We start from the raw sequence: 21,247 nt of genomic DNA, 5'->3' as shown, positions 1-21,247 counted from the left end.
TCTCCTCTTGGGCCTGACCAATTGTCTTAGAAGATTTAAGAGCTGGATTCAGCTCTCAACTCTGAATCTGGCTCTGAACCTGTACTGCCATCGGGAGAATCAGCCCCTCTCTCCTCACTCATTCCCACTACTTTCTGGTTAAAATTTCTATAAGATAAAGCAATATTGCCTGGATTTAAGGAAAATAGTAAGAATTCCAGGTCTTTGTTTTCTTACAAGGACAGCTGTGTTTCTCTGCTTTTCTTCAGGAACCTACTTTCTTTCCTTGGCCATCAGCTCTTGAAGAACGGTGAATTAGGTTGTGGCCTCTCTCAATATGATATTTAGTAAGTATATATACTTCTGATTTTTTAAAGTTTTTATTTTATTAGATATTGGGGGCAGAAAATTCTATGATGCAATTTAAAGCTACCCTCTTGAACAGAAGTGTCCTGAGAATGTTTAAGAACATAAATCAGACTTTGTTGTTTCCCCTCCTTAAAACTGTTCAGTGGCTTCCCTTTGTGCTCAAGAGTAGGATCCAAACTCCTCACCATGGCTTATAAGTTGCTCATGTATTCTCCAACTTCTTAGGTACTAATTTAATCCTATGTGTGGTCCAACCACACGGTTTTCCATTCCCATTAGTGGAAATCCCTGTCCCCTACTGGTTCCAGGCTGCCTCCTTGTCATTCTTCAGGTGCAGCTCTGCTCCCGCTTCCTCTGAGAAGCCTTTCCTGATGGCCCTTTCTAGTGTAGCCTGCCCTCTCCACTAGAGTTACTCTCTCATATATAAACACATTTTATTTGCATCATAATAATCAGGCTGGTATTACCTTGCTTATTTATTTGTTGTTTTTTCTTCCTCTGCCTTTGCTACCTCACTGAAACTAGAATAGTTAAAAAAATTTTTTTATTATGTTTATTTATTTTGACAGAGAAAGAGAGAGAGAGAGAGAGAGAGAGAGAGAGAGAGGCAGAGAGAGAGGGAGACACAGAATCTGAAGCAAGGCTCCAGGCTCTGAGCTATCAGCACAGAGCCCTACACAGGGCTCAAACCCATAAGTGTGAGATCATGACCTGGGTCGAAGTCAGATGCTCAATCAACTGAGCCACCCAGGCGCCCCTGAAATTAGAATAGTTTAAAATGAATGAATGAGTTTCTGATTGGGGAGGTTTAGAGGAATTAGATCTTTTGTCCTTGGGGGGAAAAACCCATTGCATTAAATAATGCTTGAGAAGAGCCAAAAGTACGTAACCAAAGTGCCAGTTTTATGAAAGTATCTGCATTTCTTTATATATTGCCCTAAATTATTCTCTGCATTTAAAAAATTCATTATTTTATTTGGATAACGAATGCATGTCCATTGCAGAAAATAAAAATCACGAAACCTCCTTGTCCAGTCATAAGTACAGTAAGCATTTTGGTGTAGAATCATTCATTCAGGAACTATTTGAGGTACTATTGCTTATCAGGTATTGTTCTAGCAGGCATTAAGCAGACAAAATTCCTACCCTTATGGCACTTCTGATCTTCTTTTAGTTTTCCTCCATGTAATTAGGATCACAACTTATTTACAGTCTTCTAAAACCATTATTTTATTTATAATATGGTATAGGCATTTCCCTATGGGATTATTCTATAACATAATTTTGGTGGATGTATTATATCTTGCCATATGAATATGCTATTATATATTTAACTGAATCTCAAAGGTTGAAAATTCAGATTTTTAATTTTTCAATATTATAAATAATGTGGAGAATCTTCTTTTTTTTTAAGTTTATTTATTTTGAGAGACAGAGAGAGAGAGAGAGAGAGAGAGAGAGAGAAGGAGCAGGGGAGGGGCAGAGAGAGAGAATCCCAAGCAGACTCCATGCTATCAGCATACAGCTCAATATGGAGCTCAAACTCAGGAACTGTGAGATCATGACCTGAGCCAAAATCAAGAGTCAGACACTTAACTGACTAAGCCACCCAGGTATCCCATGGAGAATATTCTTATACATCAATTTTTAAACACATTTCATTATTTTCTTAGTGTAAATTCCTAGAATTAGAATTTCTGACTAAAGGGCATATTTGTTTTAAAATGTTTGGATTTGGGGTTCCTGGGTGACTCAGCAGGTTAAGCATCAGACCCTTGATTTCTGCTCAGGTCATGATCTCACTATCATGAGATTGAGCCCCCTGTTGGGCTCCACACTGGGTGTGGAGCCTGCTTAAGATTCTCTTTCTCCCTCTCTCCCACTCTCCATTCGTTCAAGCGTGTTTACATGTGCGCACTCTCTCTCGCAATAAATATATAATCAATCAATCACTCAATCAATCAATGATTGATCCGATTGCATTCCAGAGAGGTTGTAAAATGTATATTCCCCAGTGTAAGAAAGGGTCCATTTAGCTGTACTTTCAGACAGGTTAGGTGCTACCTTTAAAAAAATTTTTGTCTAGGGGCATCTGGGTGGGTGTTGGTTAAGCATCCAACTCTTGATTTTGGCTCTGTTCATGATCTTGCAGTTCCTGAGATTGAGCCCTACATGGAGCTCTGTGCTGGCAATGAGGAGCGTGCTTGGGATTCTCTCCCTATCTCTCTGCCTCTCCTCCGCTACTGCTCTCACTCTCTTTCTCCCTAATAAACATTTAAAAATATTTTTTTCTATAAAAATATTTAAGTGGTATCTAATTTTTGTTTTAATTTATTTTTCTTTGGTTATTTACATGTTTTCTTCAATAAATTTCCCATTCATGTTCTTGGACTTTTTCTTTGATTGGGAGTATTTATGGTTTTAAAAATTGATTTGTGGGTGTCCTATGACTTCACTCATATGAGGAATTTAAGATACAAAACAGATGAACATAAGGGAAATGAAGCAAAAATAATATAAAAACAAGGAAGGGGACAAAACATAAGAGACTCAAATACAGAGAACAAACTGGAGGTTGCTGGAGGGGTTGTGGGTAGGGGGATGGGTTAAATGGGTAAGGGGCATTAGGGAAGACACTTGTTGGCATGAGCACTGGGTGTTATACATAGGGGATGAATCACTGGAATCTACTCCTGAAATCATTATAGCACTATATGTTAACTAACTTGGATGTAAATTAAAAAAAAAAGTAAATTTAAAAAAATTATTAAAAAATCGATTTGTGGGAACTTATTACATATTTAGGATATTGATCTGTCATTTTGACTGCAACTATTACTATTAATCATTTGCATTTTGCTAACTTTTTTCATACTTTTAAAATATGTCATATCAATTATATATTTTTCTTAATGATTTTCCCTTTGGCATTATGCTTAAAAAAGGCTTTCTAACGTAAAACTTTATATTTTCCTATTCTTTTACTTCTGTCAGTCTGTCTCTTTCTCTACTTAACTCTTTATACATATATGTATATAGTCACATATATGTATATTATATGGTTTGGGATAGGTCCAACTATACTCATCCAGATAATTAAACAGAAATTATAGCAACATTAATTGTATAGATATGTTGTAATCAATCTGTGGTTGGACATTTTTGAGGTTGGAAAATTCTCCTTTCTTTTCAGTATAAATTTTTGACACAAATCTTTTCTTTTTTTAAGTAGGCTCTATACCAAGCATGGAGCCCGATGCAAGGCTTGAACTCACAACCCTGAGATCAAGACCTGAGCCCAGACCGAGGGTTGGACGCTTTACCAACTAAGCCACCCAGGTGCCCCGACACAAGTCTATATAATTTTATATATATAAAAAGCAAGGAAGGGGACAAAACATAAGAGACTCAAATATATAATTCTCTAGGTTCAGTGTCATTTCTAGAAGTGTAATTTGACTATATGAGTGATTTCACTATGGAGCAGTTTTGGTGATGACAAGGTGGGGCTCTGGTAGTAGGTGACCGAAACAGACTGTAAAGGTCATTAGGAAGGAGGAGTCCTTTGTTACTCACAGCTCACTCCCTTTCCCCTGTATCTGCCCACACAGCCTTTGGAGCCTCTGAGGCTCTGCCTGGAAAAATGTCTTGTCCCTCCACTCAGTCACCTTTGTGGGTTTTGAGGTGGAACTTCTGTTCTGGTTTACCTGTCCTATCTGCTTTCTGTTTTCAGAAATCACAAAAATCTCTGGTTTCTCCCCCTCCTGTTTTGAGTATCAAGATGGATTTACTTCTTTCTGTAAATCTTTACTATATTTTTAATGGAGTTTGAGAAGAACTGCTTTTTCTTAAAAAACAAAAAAATTAAAACACAGAATTAGGCACTTAGCTTTGCCTGTTGGAATCCTATCTGTTCATAACAACCGGTCAGACTACCACTCTCTGATGTTATAGTGTGTTGCAAATTCTGCCAATGCTACAAGAAAAAAAATAGCCTTTTGAGAGCATGATAAGGCCCTGGGATACCAGTATTGTTTGCCACTCGTAAAAAACACAGTTCTGGGAGTTTTAGCTTACAATGTTCCCAAATGACTGATGTGAAGATTCAAGCATAGATACACAGATATCCGGAACCAAACTTGTCCACACCTCTGTACATAAAAATATATCTAGACACATGAGCACAAAAACATCAACAGACATAATTGTGTGTGTGTGTGTGTGTGTGTGTATACACATACATATATATACTTACTTATATATTCACATTGATTACATAAGAGAAAAAGAAGGTAAGTGGAGGAGAGTGGGTGGAGTAAAACTGAGAATAAGTTAGTCAAGACATGATAGGAGGCTTTATTGTGGAAATCATTTCACAGTATACACATGTATCTATAATCATTACATTGTACACCTCACACAATGTTATACATTCTGTCTCAGTAAAGCTGGACACACATATGTGCTTGCGTACAAAATAATAGGAAGCTAATTCAAAAAAATAAAGCATATGCAAAATACCAAAGAGTAAAACAAGGGAATTTGAAAGAATGGAGGAAATAGGATAATTCTCTTGGAAGGCTCGGGTATTCCTGTTTATAATGTTTCTGAGTTTCATAGCTATTCTCTTTCACTCACCTCTGTCATAAAGCGGACTTAAAAATATTAACGTCCTGGGGTGCCTGGGTGGCTCAGTCGGTTAAGCATCTGACTTTGGCTCAGGTCATGGTCTCACGGTCTGTGAGTTCCAGCCCCGTGTGGGGCTCTGTGCTGACAGCTCGGAGCCTGGAGCCTGCTTCGGATTCTGTGTCTCCCTCTCTCTCTGACCCTCCCCCGTTCAAGCTCTGTCTCTGTCTCAAAAATAAATAAACATTAAAAAATATATATTAACGTCCACACTTATTCTTTTTTTAGAACAGCGTTATTTTTTTTTTGAAAGTTGTTTTTTGTTTTTTGAATGTTTATTTAATTTTTTGAGAGAGAAAGAGTGTGTGCAACAGTGGGGGAGGGGCAGAAAGAGAAGGAGAGAGAATTCCAAGTAGGCTACGGAGCCCAACCAGGGCTCGAACCCACAAACCATGAGATCATGACCTGAGCCAAAATCAAGAACCGAAGCCTGGATGCTTAACTGACTAAGCCACCCAGATATCCCTTAGAACAGCTTTATTAGTGTGCAATTCACATACTATAAAATTCACCTTTGAAGCATACACTTCAGTGCTTTTTAGAACAGAGTTGTGCACCATTACTGGTAATTCCAGAACATTCTCATCACCCCCAAAAGAAACCCCCTACTCATTGCATTCACTCCCCATTACCTTCTCTCCTCTGCCTCTGATATCCACTAATCTACCTTTTATCTCTATGGGTTTGCCTGTGTTTGATATTTCACATGTATGGGATCATATAACGTATCGTCTTTTGTGTCTGGCTTCTTTCCCTTAGAATGTTTTCAAGGTTCAGCCAAGTCATAGTCCTTTAACAGTACTTCATTCCTGTTTATAACTAAGTAATATTCCATTTTATGCACAGGTCACATTTTTTCATTTTTAGTTATTTAAAATTGTGATAAAAAACATGTAACATGCTGTTGACTACCATACCCATTTTTAAATGTGCAGTTCAATGCTGTTAAGTACATTCACATTGTGCAACAGGCCTCCACAATTTTTCCACCTTGCAGAACTGAAACTCTATGCCTACTAAAAAACTCCCTATTTTCTCGACACCCCCCCCCCCCCCCCAGTCCCTGGTACCCATCATTTTACTTTCTATGAATGTGACTATTTTAGATACCTTATGCAGGTGGAATCATAAAATATGTCTTTTTTTGACTTATGTCATTTAGCGTAATATCCTCAAGGTTCACCCATATTGTAGCGTGTCACAATTTCCGTTCTTTATAAGGCTAAATACTATTTCATTTGTATATACCATATTTTATTTATACATTCATCTGTTGATTATCACATTTTTTATTTTTTATTTGTTTGAGAGATAGAGGGCACAAGTGAGCAAGGGGCAGAGAGAGAAAGAGAGAATCCCACGAGGGGCAGAGAGAAGGGGAGAGAGAGAGAGAAGTGGGGGGAAGCAGGCCTCACTTGAAGCCTTATGTTCACCTGGGCTTATGTTCACCTGAAGCAGGGCTTATGTTCACCTGAAGCAGGGCTTGAGCTCACCGGATGTGGGACTCAAACTCATGAAGTGAGAGATCATGACCTGAGCCTAAGTCAGATCCTCAACAACTGAGCTGCTCAGGCACCTGATTATCACATTTTTAAAACCCATTCATCACTTGCTGGACATTTTGCTTTATTTCCACTTTTGGTTATTGTGAATGCTGATAGGAACATTCATGTACAAACTTTTGTAAGGCTGCATATGTTCAGTTGTCCTAGGTATATACCTAGGTGTGGAATTACTGAATCACATGATAATACAACATTTAAATTTTTGAAGAGTTGCCAGACTGTTTTCCAAAGTGACTACACCATTTTACATTCCTCTCAACAGTGTATAAGTGTTCTAATTTTTCCACATCCTTGTCAACACTTCCTTTTGTTTGTCTTTTTGACTACAGCCATGCCAGTGAGTGTGAAGTGGTATCTCATCTTGGTTTTGATTTCCATTTTCCTAATGATGGATGATGTCACATTTATTCTTTAAATGGAAGAGGGGAGGGGATAAGGGCCAGGAAAACTGGTCTAGTAGCTTTACTTTCTGTTACTGTGAGATCAGGGTGGTAAGGAATACAGTGAGGGAGGGTCATTAGAATTGCTCAGGTAAAATGGAATATTAATACTGTTGATGATAATACCACTAAAATAATAAGAGCTAACAGTGCCAGGCCCTTTTCTAAGTGCTTTTTCATGTTATCTCTCTTAACACCTGGAACACTCACACCTCATATCTATAGGAGTAACTCCTTCTTCAGAAGCATCCTTGGAGGATTCCTTCAAGGGATATGGTATCTTTTTGTTCTGACACGGAAACTTTTTTTTCTTTTGTTCTTCTACTTCTCATCTCTTTATTTTTCTTTTCGAACAGAGAGAAAGTTGAAACAACAGCCTCACTTTCTTGTCTGTAATCAAAGTTATAAATAAACTATTGAGTTAGAGACCAAGTGGTCTCTTTATTACAACAATATGAACATATAATATAAGCACATAAAGGTCATGAAAATGACTGCTTTGATGATAATTACAAAAACAGTAACGATTTCTATGGTTCATAAAACTCACACATCCATAGTTGTATTCATCATCCCTGTTGCCTCATCCCAATGAATGGTTCAAGCCAAAAATGGAGACTGTCTTTCCCATCTCCCTCTCTATGAACACCCACATTGTGTCACTTCCTATTACTTTGACTTTCTGTCTATGCCTTAAATCTATCCATTCTCTCCCTCTCCATTCCAACCCTTGTTTAGGCAACCATCATCTTTCACCAACTATGATAATACTTTCCTAATAAATGTGCTCCTCTCACCTATCAGTCACCACTCTGCAGTGAGAGGGAACCTGTTTGAGATGCATGTTGATCATTCCACTCTTGTATTTAAAAACCTTTTGGTAGTTTTCCATTGAGCTTAAAATAAAGCCCAAATTCATGACCATGGTTGAGAAGGCTCTGTATCAGCTACCCCTGTCTACATCTCTGGCCTCATCTTACAACACTCTCACTCTTGACTCCTGCTACAGTTTTCTCTTGGGTCCCTGAATGGGTCAGGGAAACTTCTTCCTGGTAGCCTTCTGCTCCAAAAGAGATCAAGTCCCTCTGCTACATGCTCTTGCAGCCCTCAGGGTATCATCTCTGTAGGCATATATATATATATATATATGCCTACAGAGATTATATATATATATATATAGTCTATTGTCGAATTTGTTTCCATACAATACCCAGTGCTCATCCCAACAGCTGCTCTCCTCAATGTCCACCACCCACTCTCCCCTCTCCCCACCCCCATCAGCCTTCAGTTTATTCTCAATATTTAAGAGTCTCTTATGGTTTGCCTCCTTCCCACTCTGTAACTTTTCCCCCCCTTCCCCTCCCCCATGGTCTTCTGTTAAGTTTCTCAGGATCCACATATGAGTGAAAACATATGGTATCTGTCTTTTTCTGCCTGACTTATTTCACTTAGCAGAATACCCTCCAGTTCCATCCATTTTGCTACAAATGGCCAGATTTCATTCTTTCTCATTGCCAAGTAGTATTCCATTGTATATATAAACCACATCTTCTTTATCCATTCATCAGTTGATGGACATTTAATCTCTTTCCATAATTTGGCTATTGTTGAAAGTGCTGCTATAAACATTGGGGTACAAGTGCCCCTATGTATCAGCACTCCTATATCCCTTGGGTAAATTCCTAGCAGTGCTATTGTTGGGTCATAAGGTAGATGTATTTTTAATTTTTTTAAGGAACCTCCACACTGTTTTCCAGAGTGGCTGCACCAGTTTGCATTCCACCAACAGTGCAAGAGGGTTCACTTTTCTCCACATCCTCTTCAGCATCTACAGTCTCCTGATGTGTTCATTTTAGCGACTCTGACCAGTGTGAGGTGGTTATCTCAGTGTGGTTTTGATTTGTATTTCCCTAATGAGGAGTGACGTTGAGCATCTTTTCGTGTGGCTGTTGGCCATCTGGATGTCTTCTTTAAAAGTGTCTATTCATGTCTTCTGCCTATTTCTTCACTGGATTATTTGTTTTTCAGGTGTGGAGTTTGGTGAGCTCTTTATAGATTTTGGATACTAGCCCTTTGTCCGATATGTCATTCGCAAATATCTTTTCCCATTCCGTCGGTTGCCTTTTAGTTTTGTTGTTTCCTTTGCAGTGCAGCAGCTTTTTATCTTCATGAGGTCCCAATAGCTAATTTTGGTTTTAATTCCCTTTCCTTTGGAGATGTGTCGAGTAAGAAATTGCTGCGGCTGATGTCAGAAGGTTTTTTCCTGCTTTCTTCTCTAGGGTTTGGATGGTTTCCTGTCTCACATTCAGGTCCTTCATCCATTTTGATTTTATTTTTGTGAATGGTGTAAGAAAGTGGTCTAGTTTCATTCTTATGCATGTTGCTGTCCAGTTCTCCCAGCACCATTTGTTAAAGAGACTTTTTTCCATTGGATATTCTTTCCTGCTTTGTCAAAGATTAGTTGGCCTTACATTTGTGGGTCCAATTCTGGAGTCTCTAGTCTATTCCACTGATCTGTGCTGACACTGAAACTTTTATTCCCCATTACATTTTTATTCCACATGGCCAGCCATGTCTTCTGTCAGTTTTACTCTTGGAAAGGCCTTCTCTAAGACTCTACTTCCCCTCCTAGCCAACAGATCTTTCCACCTATATTCTCACCTCTGGTGTTTACTCTGGGCCTGGGACTACTTCTTAGCACTTAGGGACTAAGAACTGAATATACTTCCAGTTAATTTGTTTCCTACACTAGACAGCTCTTTTAGTAGAGAGCCTGAGTCACTGAAAGTGAGGCTTAATCTCCCTTTTTCTTCTTTCTCTTTTCTGTCAAATGTGTTCAGACAGGACCATGGGACCATACATACCAAGCTCATCCCCTCTGGTCCACTGCCTCACTGCAAAAGGTCAAAATGATACTTGTGAAACATATCACAGAGAAAGCTAACGCAAAGTGCTGGATGGCTGGGATGGTCTGGTCTGAAGTGTTCCGCTTTGAGAAATACATCAAAGCTGTCTGGTATTCAGGCTGAAAACCAGTGAACTAAATTTAATACTTAATTTCAGAAGTTAATGATAACATCCAACTTTTCAATCACTAATGATATTGTTGGCCCTTCCATCTCTGGGTTATTTTGTTCAACCAACTGATTAATTATAGTCTTAGCCACATCACTCAAACTTTCCCCACAGGTAATCCAGCTTTCACCTGGTTTTGCTAGCCCACAATCAACAGACAGATTCCTTATCTGAGTGGAGAACATTTGTGGAGTCTGAGCACATGCACGTTTTATGGACAACTAAAGGAGCTAAATAAAACTCTGAAGTTATTAGGAGATTTTTTAAAAAGTATAATTATTAGAAATGACATTCAGGTATTAAAAAAAAAGTAGGATTTGTGCTTTATTGTTCAAACAGAAACTTAATCCATTGTAATGCAACCACATAATTACACCGAGTCAGCAGTTAAACAGTATAATCAATTCTTTAATGTTGAAATAGAAATTAAACAACAGGTTCAGCTTACAAAAATAGTAATAGATGATCATCTCAGTTATGAATGCTGGGCAGGTCCTCTCATACCAAACTATATTAAGGCCTTTTGCATTTAAATACCAGTTCTACTGGTTACACATTCCATGCAATGTGGATACTCTTCAGGGGATAAAGGTAATGAGGAAGTGTGATTCTGCCTCTCCCATAGGTATGCACATAGTAGTATAACATGTTTGAATTTTGCTGTAGGTTAAAAATCAGAAGAGAGGTATCCCTAGGATTAGATTAAATCACATCCACTAATGGCAGAAAGTAACAGGTGGGGTCAAATAGGAAAATAGTAAAAATATGTTGGAGGTATTAAGAAACAAGAAAAAAGAGATTACAACAATCACCTTCCATGAAGAGAGAAAAAAAGTGCTGCTAAAAATTATTTTCCACACATTTTCTGATTGAAAATTTTATACACAGTTTGGAGACATGATAGATTTGTATGCTTTATGAGAACTACATATAAATTGCTAATATTCTTTTTTTGATCTTCTTTGGGATTTGTGAACTTGTTATTATGCAGTGCTTTAGAGGAATGAGTATTGAAATATCAATGCATGGATAAGTATTACATGTATATATTTTGCATGATTAGCCTGAGGTATCTGTAACTTATGTGAATTTTTGAAGTGGACAGCTTATAGATTTTACTTAAAAATTAAGAACATATTTAGGCAGAATCACTACCAATGACCATTCAAAAATCATTTTTCAGAGTGAGAAACAGAACATAGTGTTGATACTGAGGGTTGTAAACAATGTTGAGGAGAAATTCATTCTTTGTAGGTTTCACATTTGTCTCTGTTTTCTATCATTTCCTGTACCTGAGGAGAATGAAAAAGAATTTTTTTCTACTTGCAATTTTGGACAACTTGGAATTACTGTTATCTTGTGATGTTAAAATACATAGAAATTTAAACTACAAAAGTCCTTCTACTGACCAAGACAAATAATTTAGACTTTGATAAATCAAGAATACCTGTTGCAATTTCTAGGGGAAATAATAAAATATTAAAAATTATTATGACAGTGACTCTATTCTGTTTGATACTGTAATTATAGGTACATATCATATACATTTGCCAAAACCTATAGAATTCACAACACAAAGAGAGAATCCTAACATAAACCACGGACATCAGTTAATAATAATGTATCAGTATTGGCTCATCACTATAAGAAGTGTAGCACACTAATTCAAGGTATCAATAATAGGGGAAATTAGAGGTAGAAAATCGGGAAAGGAGAAGGGAGTAAATGAGAACTCACTGTACTTTCTTAATTTTTTTTCTAATGTTTATCTATTATTGAGAGACAGAGAGAGACAGTGCATGAGCAGGGGAGAGGCAGAGAGAGGAGGAGACACAGAATCCGAAGCAGGCTCCAGGCTCTGAGCCGTCAGCACAGAGCCCAGCGCGGGGCTCAGACTCACAAACTGCAAGATCATGACCTGAGCCGAAGTCAGATGCTCAACCGACAGAGCCACCCAGGCACCCCAAGAACTCACTGTACTTTCTGATCATTTTTTCTGCAAACCTAAAAACTGCTCTAAAAATATAAAGTCTATTAATTTTTTGAAATCATCCTAATGGGAAACAAAAAAAATTAAGAGTGTATAACTTCTAAACTAATAGAAAAAATGGAGTGATAAAAGAAGGCAAAAGTAGAGGAAAAGAAATAGAACAGGTAGAACTAATAGACAGCATATGGTTGGACAATAGATGTAAATCCACATGTATCTTTAATAACATCAAATATATATGAGCTAAATTAAAAGCTTGTCAGATTTAAATAATGATAAAAATTTAAAAAGCATCTAAAACTTAAGGACAGTCAGTTAAAAGTAATAAGGATGGAAAAATCCATGTCATTTAAACATTGACTATGAGCCAAGAAGTCAAAGTTCATTATATCCTTTAATGAAAAGTAGTTCAATTTACTGGAAAGATATATGAATTCTAATTCATATGTATCTCATAACATAATCTTAAGTACATACAAATAGCATAAATTAACAGAACTATAGGAGACAGGCAAATCGACAGTCATATTGGAAGACATGAACAACATATTTAGCAAACTTGGTCAAATAGATATATTTAAAACACTTCCTAATAATTTCAGAATAAGTTTTTTTCAATTCTAAGTAATTCATTAATAGTTAAACATATGTTGCATCATAAAGCCAATCAATACATTTCAAATATTTGAAATCTTGTTTTATGAGTGAAGTGCAATTGGCTTAGAAGTCATTAATCAAAGGGAAATTAGAAAATCCAATATTTAATAATTTATATAAATAATGTCTCTAACCCCATGAGTTGAACAAGAAACATAATGAAAATTAGAAACTATTTTGAAGTAAGTGAAAATACCATGTAGTTAAACTTATGTGATAAAACCTTAAATGCATATGTTTTATACAAAAAAGTAAGATCTGCTTCCTATATGCAAGAGTAAGCACTCAAAAAATGAATCCTGCAGGGGCAACTAGTGGCTCAGTCAGTTAAGCACCCGACTCTTGATTTCAGCTCAGTTCACGGTCTCACACTTCATGAGATCAAGCCCTGTGTCGGGCTCTGAGCTCACAGCATGGAGCCTGCTTGTGATTCTCTCTCTTCTAGTCTCTGCTCCTCCCCCACTCATACTCTCTGTCACACTTTCAAAATAAATAAACTTAAAAAAATGAATCCTGCAAATAACAGCTATGTACTATGAATTAAAATCAATTAATGTGATACACCACATTCACAACATAAAGGATAAAAATCAGATGATTATGTTAATAGATCCAGAAAAGGCATTTGACAAAATTTAGCACCCTCTCATGACAAAAACTCTTAACAAAGCAGGAATAGAAGGAAGTTACCTCAACATAATAAAGGCCATCTATGAAAGGCCCATAGCCAACATCATACTTAGTGGTGATAAAATCTTTTCCTCTAAGATCAGGAGCAAGGCAAAAATACCCACTCTTACCACCTGAACATAGTACTGGAAGTCATAGTCTGAGCAATTAGGCAAGACAAAGAAATAAAAGGCAACCAAATCAAAAAGGAAGAAATCATCTTTTCCACTTAAAATGGGTTGTATATTCTAGGTTTTCTGTAAGTAGAATTATTTTATTTTATTTCTAAGTGTTTATTTTGAGAGAGCACATATGAGTGAGTTGGGGGGGTGCAGTAGAGAGAGTGGGAGAGAGAGAGAGAATCCCAAGCAGGCTCAGCACTGTCAGTGCAGAACCCAACATGAGGTTGGTTCTCACAAACCATATGATCATGACCTGAGCTAATATCAAGAGTTGGACACTTAACCAACTGAACCACCCAGGCATTCATGTAAGTAGAATAATTTTAGATTGTAGTCTGACTATTATGAATACTATGTTGTGTAGACTGAATTCCACCATATTCTTCTGATAAATGTTGAAGTAGAAAAAAAGAATTCTAAAATTCTTATAGAACCACCAAAGACCTTGAATAGCCAAATTAAGCTGGAGAAAAAAGAACAAAGATGGAGGCATCACACTTCTTTATTCCAAAATATATTACAAAGCTATAGTAATCAAAACAATATGGTATAGTATAAACACAGATATATAGGTCAGTAGAAAACAGAATAGAGATCCCAGAAATAAATCCATACATATACAGTCAACTGATCTTCAACAGGGTGCCAAAGATACACAAGAGGGAAAGGAACCTTTTTGCAACAAATGTTGCTGGGAAAACAGGAAAGAATGAAATTGGATCCTTAATAAAAATCATCAAAATGGGTTAAAGACTAACACATAAGATCTGAAACTGTAAGATTCCTAGAAAATAACATAGAGGGAAAGCTTCATGACATTGGTCTTGGCAATTATTTCATGGATATGACACCCAAAGCACATGCAACAAAATTAAATAGGTGGGACTACACCAAATTAAAATTCTTCCACATAGTAAAAGAAACAATCAATCTCCCACCTACAGAATGGGAGAAAATATTTGCAAACCATATAGGGAGTTTATTTCCCAAATATATATTATAATTCCTACCATTCAATAGTAAAACAAAAAACAAAAACCCTAACAACCTACTTTAAAAATGGACCAAGGACTTCAGTGGACATCTCTGCAAAGAAGACATACAAATGACCAACAGGTATATGAAAAAATGCTCAATGTCACTAATCATCAGGGAAATGCAAATCAACAACCACCATGAGACATTATTGCACACTAGTTGGGATAACTATTACCAAAACAACAAAGACAATAAATGTGGAGAAATTGGAGCCTTTCCTGCTATTGGTGGAATGCAAAAATTGTGTAGCCACTATGGAAAACAGTATGGAGATTCCTCAAAAAATTAAAAATAGAAATACCACTTCTGGGATTGCTCTATTTATCCAACAGAATTGAAATCAGGATCTTGAAGAGATATGATCATTGGAGCACTGTTTTCATAGTAGCCAAGACGTGTAAATAATATAAATGTCAATCAACAGATAAATGAATAAAGACAATGTGGTACATACATGTAATAAAATTCTAGTCAGTCTCAAAAAAGAAGAAAATTCTGCAATATGTGACAACATGGATGAATGAGGACATTATGCTAATTAAAATAACCCACTCACAGAAAGACAAATACTGCATCATTCCACTACATGAGGTATCTAAAGTGCAAAGTCATAGAATCAAAGAGTGGAATGATGGTTGTCAGGAGCTTGGGGCAGGGGAAAATGGGGAGTTACTAATTAGTGGGCATAAAGTTTCAGTTAAGCAAGAGGAATAAACTGTAGAGATTTCCTATACAAAATTATACCTATGGTCAACAATAATGTGTGGTACACTTAATAATTTGTTAAGAGGGTAGATCTCATGTTAAAAGTCATTACCACAATAAAATTTTATTTTTTTTTGGAAAATAAATGGAAAAGACAATCAACAGATGCCAACTCCAAGATGATCCAATGTTGAGGTTATCAGATAAGTGTTTTTAAAGCACCTATTATAACTGTGTTCAGTTAAGTCAAACATACTGGAAATCAAAGAAAATATAAAATATCACAGAAAATAAATACAAAATAAAGAAAACTGAAAAGATATTTTAGAACTGAAAAATAAAAAATTCACTGGATGGGCTTAAGAGCAGAATATAGATGACAGAAGAGCCAGTGAACTTGAAAATGGAGCCAAGGAGTTATTTGATCTGGAGAGCAAGAAAAGTTAAAAGAAATGAGCAGAATTCAGGGATCTGTGGGATAATATTAAAAGGTCTAATATAAGGTTAATTTGAGTATCAAAAAGAGAAGAGGAAAATAGAGTATGGGGCAGGAAAACACCTGCCTGAGCCAACTTCCAAAACTTGGTGAAAGGTGTAAATTTATAAGATTTAAGCAGCTCAGGGGTGCCTGGGTGGCTCCGTCAGTTAAGCATCCAACTCTTCGTTTCAGCTCAGGTCATAGTCTTGTGATTCATGAATTCAAGCCCCACATCGGGCTCTGCACTGGTAATGTGGAGCCTGCTTGGGATTCTCTGTCTCCTTCTCTCCCTGGCTTGTGCTGTCTCTCACTTTCTCTCTCTCTCTCTCTCTCTCTCAATAAATAAATTTAAAAACACCTTTAAAAAAAGATTCAAGCAGCTCAGCTAACTCCCAGAATTATGAATTCCAATGAACATCATGATAAAACCTCTGGAAACTAAAGAAAATGACAAGATTGTGAAGGCAGCCAGAGAAAAATGGGACACTATATACAGGGGAACAACAATTTGGATGACTGTGGATTTCTCCTCTGAAACTATGAAGGCCAGAAAGTGATGAAACTACATTTTTAAGAGCTGGACAAGTCAATTCAGAATTCTATATCCAGCAAAAATGTTCTACAAGAATGTGTGATAGATTTTCAGATAAAGGAAAACCAAGAGTGTTCTCTGCCAGCAGCAAGCAAAAGAGGCTGAAAGAAGTTTTTCAGGTTGAAATGAAATAATTTCAGAGAGAAACATGGAAATTCACAAATGAATGAAAAACATTAGAAATAGCAATTATCTGGATAAATGTAAAAGATTACTTTTTTTCTCCCTCTCTCTATGTGTATACATATATACACACATATATATGTATGTGTATGTGTGTGTGTATATATATATGTATATGTATATATGTATATATATACATATACATATATATACGTGTATATATACGTATATATGTATATATATGTATATATGTATATACATACATATGTATATACATATACATATATGTACATATACATATATACATATACATATGTGTGTATATATGTATATACATGTATATATATACACATATACATATGTGTGTATATATATACATATATATGTATATATATATATATATATACGTATATATATACAGTGAAACGTTAGGGATATATATTGTAATTCCTAGAGTGATCATTAAAAAATAATAGGAGGTATAGCTAAAGCCAATACATAAATTAAAGTAGAATACTAAATTTATTCAAATAATCCAAGAGAAGGCAATAAAAGAGGAATAGAAGAATAAGACATAAAAAGAAAACAAATAAAATGAGAGCTCTAAATTCAACCATATTGATAATTAGGTTAAACACTGATGGTTTAAACCAGGAGGTGGCAAACTTTTTCTGAAAAGAGCTGAATAATACACATTTTAGCATTGCAGTACACAAAATATCTGTTGCTGCTGCTGAATTCACCTCCCCCTTCCCCTTCTTTCATTTACTTCTCTTCTCTTTTTCTTCTCCCCCTCTTCTCCTCCTTCTTCAACTACTTTATTTAAAAAAAATTAAAAAATTTTTTTTGAATGTTTATTTTTGAGAGAGAGAGAGAGAGAGAGAGAGCGAGAATGAGTGGGGGAGGGGCAGAGAGAGAGGGAGACACAGAATCTGAAGCAGGCTCCAGGCTCTGAGCTGTCAGCACAGAGCCTGACACGGGGCTTGAACTCACAAACCGTGAGATCATGACCTGAGCCGAAGTCGGACGCTCAACCGACTGAGCCACCCAGGCGCCCCATTTAAAAATATTTTTTTTAACATTTATTCATTTTTGAGAGACAGAGAGAGACAGACTGTGAGCAGGGGAGGGGCAGACAGAGAGAGGGAGACACAGAATCCAAAGCAGGCTCTAGGCTCTGAGCTGTCAGCACAGAGCCCAATGTGGGACTCAAACTCACGAATGGAGAGACCATGACCTGAGGTGAAGTTGGACGCTTAACCAACTGAGCCACCCAGACGCCCCAATTTAACCACTTTAAAAGGGCAAATTCTTTCGTAGCTTTTGGGCCATTTAAAAACAGGTAGCCCACAGTTTGCCTACCCTTGTTCTAAATGGTTCAGTTAAAAAGTAGAGATTATCATAAAAGATAAGAAAGACCCAACTATGTGGTACTTACAAGAGACACAATTTAAATATAAAGCATTGTTAGGTTGCAAGTAAATGGATGAAAAAGTATATACCAAGTAAACTGTAAGGCTGGGCTGGCTATATTAATATGAGGGGAAATAAACTTCAATAAATAAAACTTCAAGGCAAAGAATATAACCAAGGAGAAAGATAGACATTTCATAACAATAAAAGAGTCAGTTAATCAGAAAGACATAATAATCATAAATGCATGTACCTTACAGTTTTCAGAAAATTTCCTGGCCTTAGTGTGTAGGAAAAGAGAACCCAACAGGAACCCTGCAGACCCTTGAGTTGAGATGATGGAGCTGAAATCCTAGGGAAATCAAGACAGTTATGGTCACAGGGCAGAGTGCCAGAGAGGAGAGAATGGTACAGAAAGAACTCTGGAAATCTGCAGAAGGTCCCCTTCCAGTAATCCCTTGCATATAGATCAGTGCATGTATATGAGAAAACTACCAGAGGCCATGGAAAGAACCAACCCAGGAATAGTGCCTATTACCACCAGTCAAACTAGAAAACCTCATGATTCATGGGGCATTGGGTGAAATACTCAAAAGGGTCTTGTCTCAGTAGTGGGGACTAATTAGCCCTAGACTGAAAACTGATCTGCTCCACTCTAAAAAAAAATCTTAAAAGCAAAATCTGAAAAGATCAAGCTTTTTCCAAGTTAATTAGCTAGGCCCCAAAATAAAGTCCAAGAACATTTACAGGAAAACAACAACAAAAATCCAGCACCCAGAAAGGCAAAATTCATTATTATCTTACACCAATCAAAAATTACCAGGCATATACCTACAACTAATACAATATCATGTGTCAATTATATCTCAATAAAAAAATTGCTAGGCATATAAAGAAGCAGGAAAATAAAAACAGTTATCATAACTGCATTCTCTGTTTAAAAAGTAAAGTAGAGGGGTGCCTAGGTGGCTCAGTCAGTTGAGTGTCCAAATTTGGCTCAGGTCATGATCTCACGGCTTGTGAGTTTGAGCCCTGCATCAGGCTCTGTGTTGACGGTTTAGAGCATGGAGTCTGCTTCAGATTCTGTGTCTATCTCTCTGCCCTTCCCCCTTGTGCTCTTTCTCTGTCTTTCTCTCTCAAAATAAATAAACATTAAAAAAAAAAAAAAGTAAAGTAGAGATATCAACACTCTACAAAAGACACCAACTAAACTCCTAGGGATGAAACTACAAAACTTATAATGTATGTAGTGAAAAATACACTGGCATTTTATTATTAATGGTACTTTAGACAGTGCAGAAGATTAGTAAACCTGAAGACACAGTGATAGAAAGTATCTAAAATGATACAAAGGGAAAAATTTTTTAATAAACAGAGAATGAACTTCAAGTGGCCCATTATATGTATAATTGGAGTTCCTAGAGGAGGAGGCAGGGACAGAAAAATGTTTGAAGAAATAGTGGCTGAAAATTTTCCAAATAGAATGAGTCCACAATTCGTAAAAGTTCAAAGGACCACAGCACAAGATACATGAAGAAAACTGCAACAATTCACTTTAAATGAGAGTATAAACTGATCAGAGTACTTTGGTGAACCTTTTGGCAGCCATCTTTTAAAGCTGAACTTATGTCAATACCCTAGGACTTAGTAGTCCCATTTCTAGGTATGAACCCAGTAGAAATGAATGTACATGTGCACCAAGAAATAAGTACACAAATGTTCACTGCAGCATTGTTCATCACAACCAAAACTCTAACTCAGAATAGAAACTACAGAAATGAGGGGCGCCTGGGTGGCTCAGTCGGTTAAGCGGCCGACTTCGGCTCAGGTCATGATCTCGCGGTCTGTGAGTTTGATCCCCACGTCAGGCTCTGTGCTCATAGCTCAGAGCCTGGAGCCTGCTTCTGTTTCTGTGTCTTCCTCTCTCTCTGCCCCTCCCCCATTTGCGCTCTGTCTCTCTCTGCCTTTCAAAACTGAATAAATGTTAAAAAAAAATTTATTTATTTATTTATTTATTTTTTGAGACAGAGAGAGACAGAGCATGAACAGGGGAGGGTCAACGAGAGGGAGACACAGAATCTGAAACAGGCTCCAGGCTCTGAGCTGTCAGCACAGAGCCCGACGCGGGGCTTGAACTCATGGACCGTGGGATCATGACCTGAGCCAAAGTCGGACGCTTAACCGACTGAGCCACCCAGGCGCCCCTAAAAAATTTTTTTAAAAAAAGAAACTACAGAAATGAAAAGGAATGAATATGCATAAGATGAATGAATCTCATAAACATACTGTTGATCAAAAGAAGCCAGCCACCAAATAGTACATAATATTTAATTTCATTTACACAAAGATCTAAAAAAGCCAAACTAATCTAGAAGTCAGAATAGTGGTTATTTTATAGAAGAGAAAGGGTAGTGATTAGACTCAGGTGCCACGTGGGATTCTGAGGAGCTGGTAACGTTCTATTTCTCGACTTGACTGGTGGTTTCATGGGTTTAGCCAATTAGTGATAATTAGTCAAGATGTACAGTTTTTATCTGTGTAATTTTCTGCACGTATGCTTGAAAAGTTTTTTAAATGAAAATAGATATAGTTTACTACATTACCAAAGTAAGGGAGAAAAATCACGCAGTCATCACAATAGATATAGAAAAATAATTTGACAAAACTTAATGATTCGTGATGAAAAACTCTCAGAAAACAGACTAGATGAGAACTTCCTTAATATGATTAATAGTATCTATAAAACGGAGCAAACAGCATACTTAATAGTTAAAAAGGGAAAACTTTTTTAAAACAAGATCAAGAGCAAGCAAGGTGAACCACTGTACCTACTTCAATTCAATACTGATTCTACTGGAGATCCCTAACTAGTGTACTATATCAGTCAGTGTCCCGACAGGAAATAGATGGCACATTCAAAATAGAAGAATTAGGGGTGCCTGGGTGCCTCAGTCAGTTGAGCATCTGACTTCGGCCCAGGTCTTGATCTCATGGCTTGTGAATTTGAGCCCTGCGTCAGGCTCTGTGCTGACAGCTCAGCCTGGAGCTTGCTTCAGATTCTGTGTCTCCCTCCCTCTCTGCTCCTCCCCTGCTCATGCTGTCTCGCTCTCTCTCTCTCAAAAAGGTAAATAAACATTGAAAAAAAAAGAAGAATTCAATGAAGATTCATCCAGAAAGGGTTTATTTAAAAGAATTAGGGGGGCGCCTGGGTGGCTTGGTCGGTTGAGCGTCCGACTTCGGCTCAGGTCATGATCTCACGGTCCGTGAGTTCGAGCCCCGCGTCGGG

At 37.1% G+C, this 21,247-nt stretch overlaps 1 protein-coding gene across 2 annotated transcripts in view; it reads right to left on the bottom strand.

Annotated features, from left to right (window-relative positions):
- TEX55 (testis expressed 55) overlaps positions 1-21,247 on the bottom strand; it is a 32,042-nt gene that overhangs the window by 4,525 nt on the left and 6,270 nt on the right. Inside the window, exons 4-5 of one of the 2 annotated variants that reach the window (XM_042999152.1) lie at positions 18,215-18,313; positions 11,273-11,406 (exon numbers count right to left, since the gene is read on the bottom strand). In XM_042999152.1, the coding sequence (XP_042855086.1) occupies positions 11,356-11,406; positions 18,215-18,313 (150 nt within the window). In that variant the 3' untranslated portion in view covers positions 11,273-11,355. Of the gene's footprint in view, positions 1-11,272; positions 11,407-18,214; positions 18,314-21,247 lie in introns of those variants that run through there. The other variant, XM_042999151.1, reaches the window with a different exon arrangement.

This window comes from Panthera tigris, chromosome C2 (assembly GCF_018350195.1).
Source record: "Panthera tigris isolate Pti1 chromosome C2, P.tigris_Pti1_mat1.1, whole genome shotgun sequence".
In the NCBI taxonomy this organism is placed as follows: Eukaryota; Metazoa; Chordata; class Mammalia; order Carnivora; family Felidae; genus Panthera; species Panthera tigris.
The sequence above is the reverse complement of the archived record's forward strand: the minus strand, read 5'-3'. Positions and strand labels throughout refer to the sequence as shown.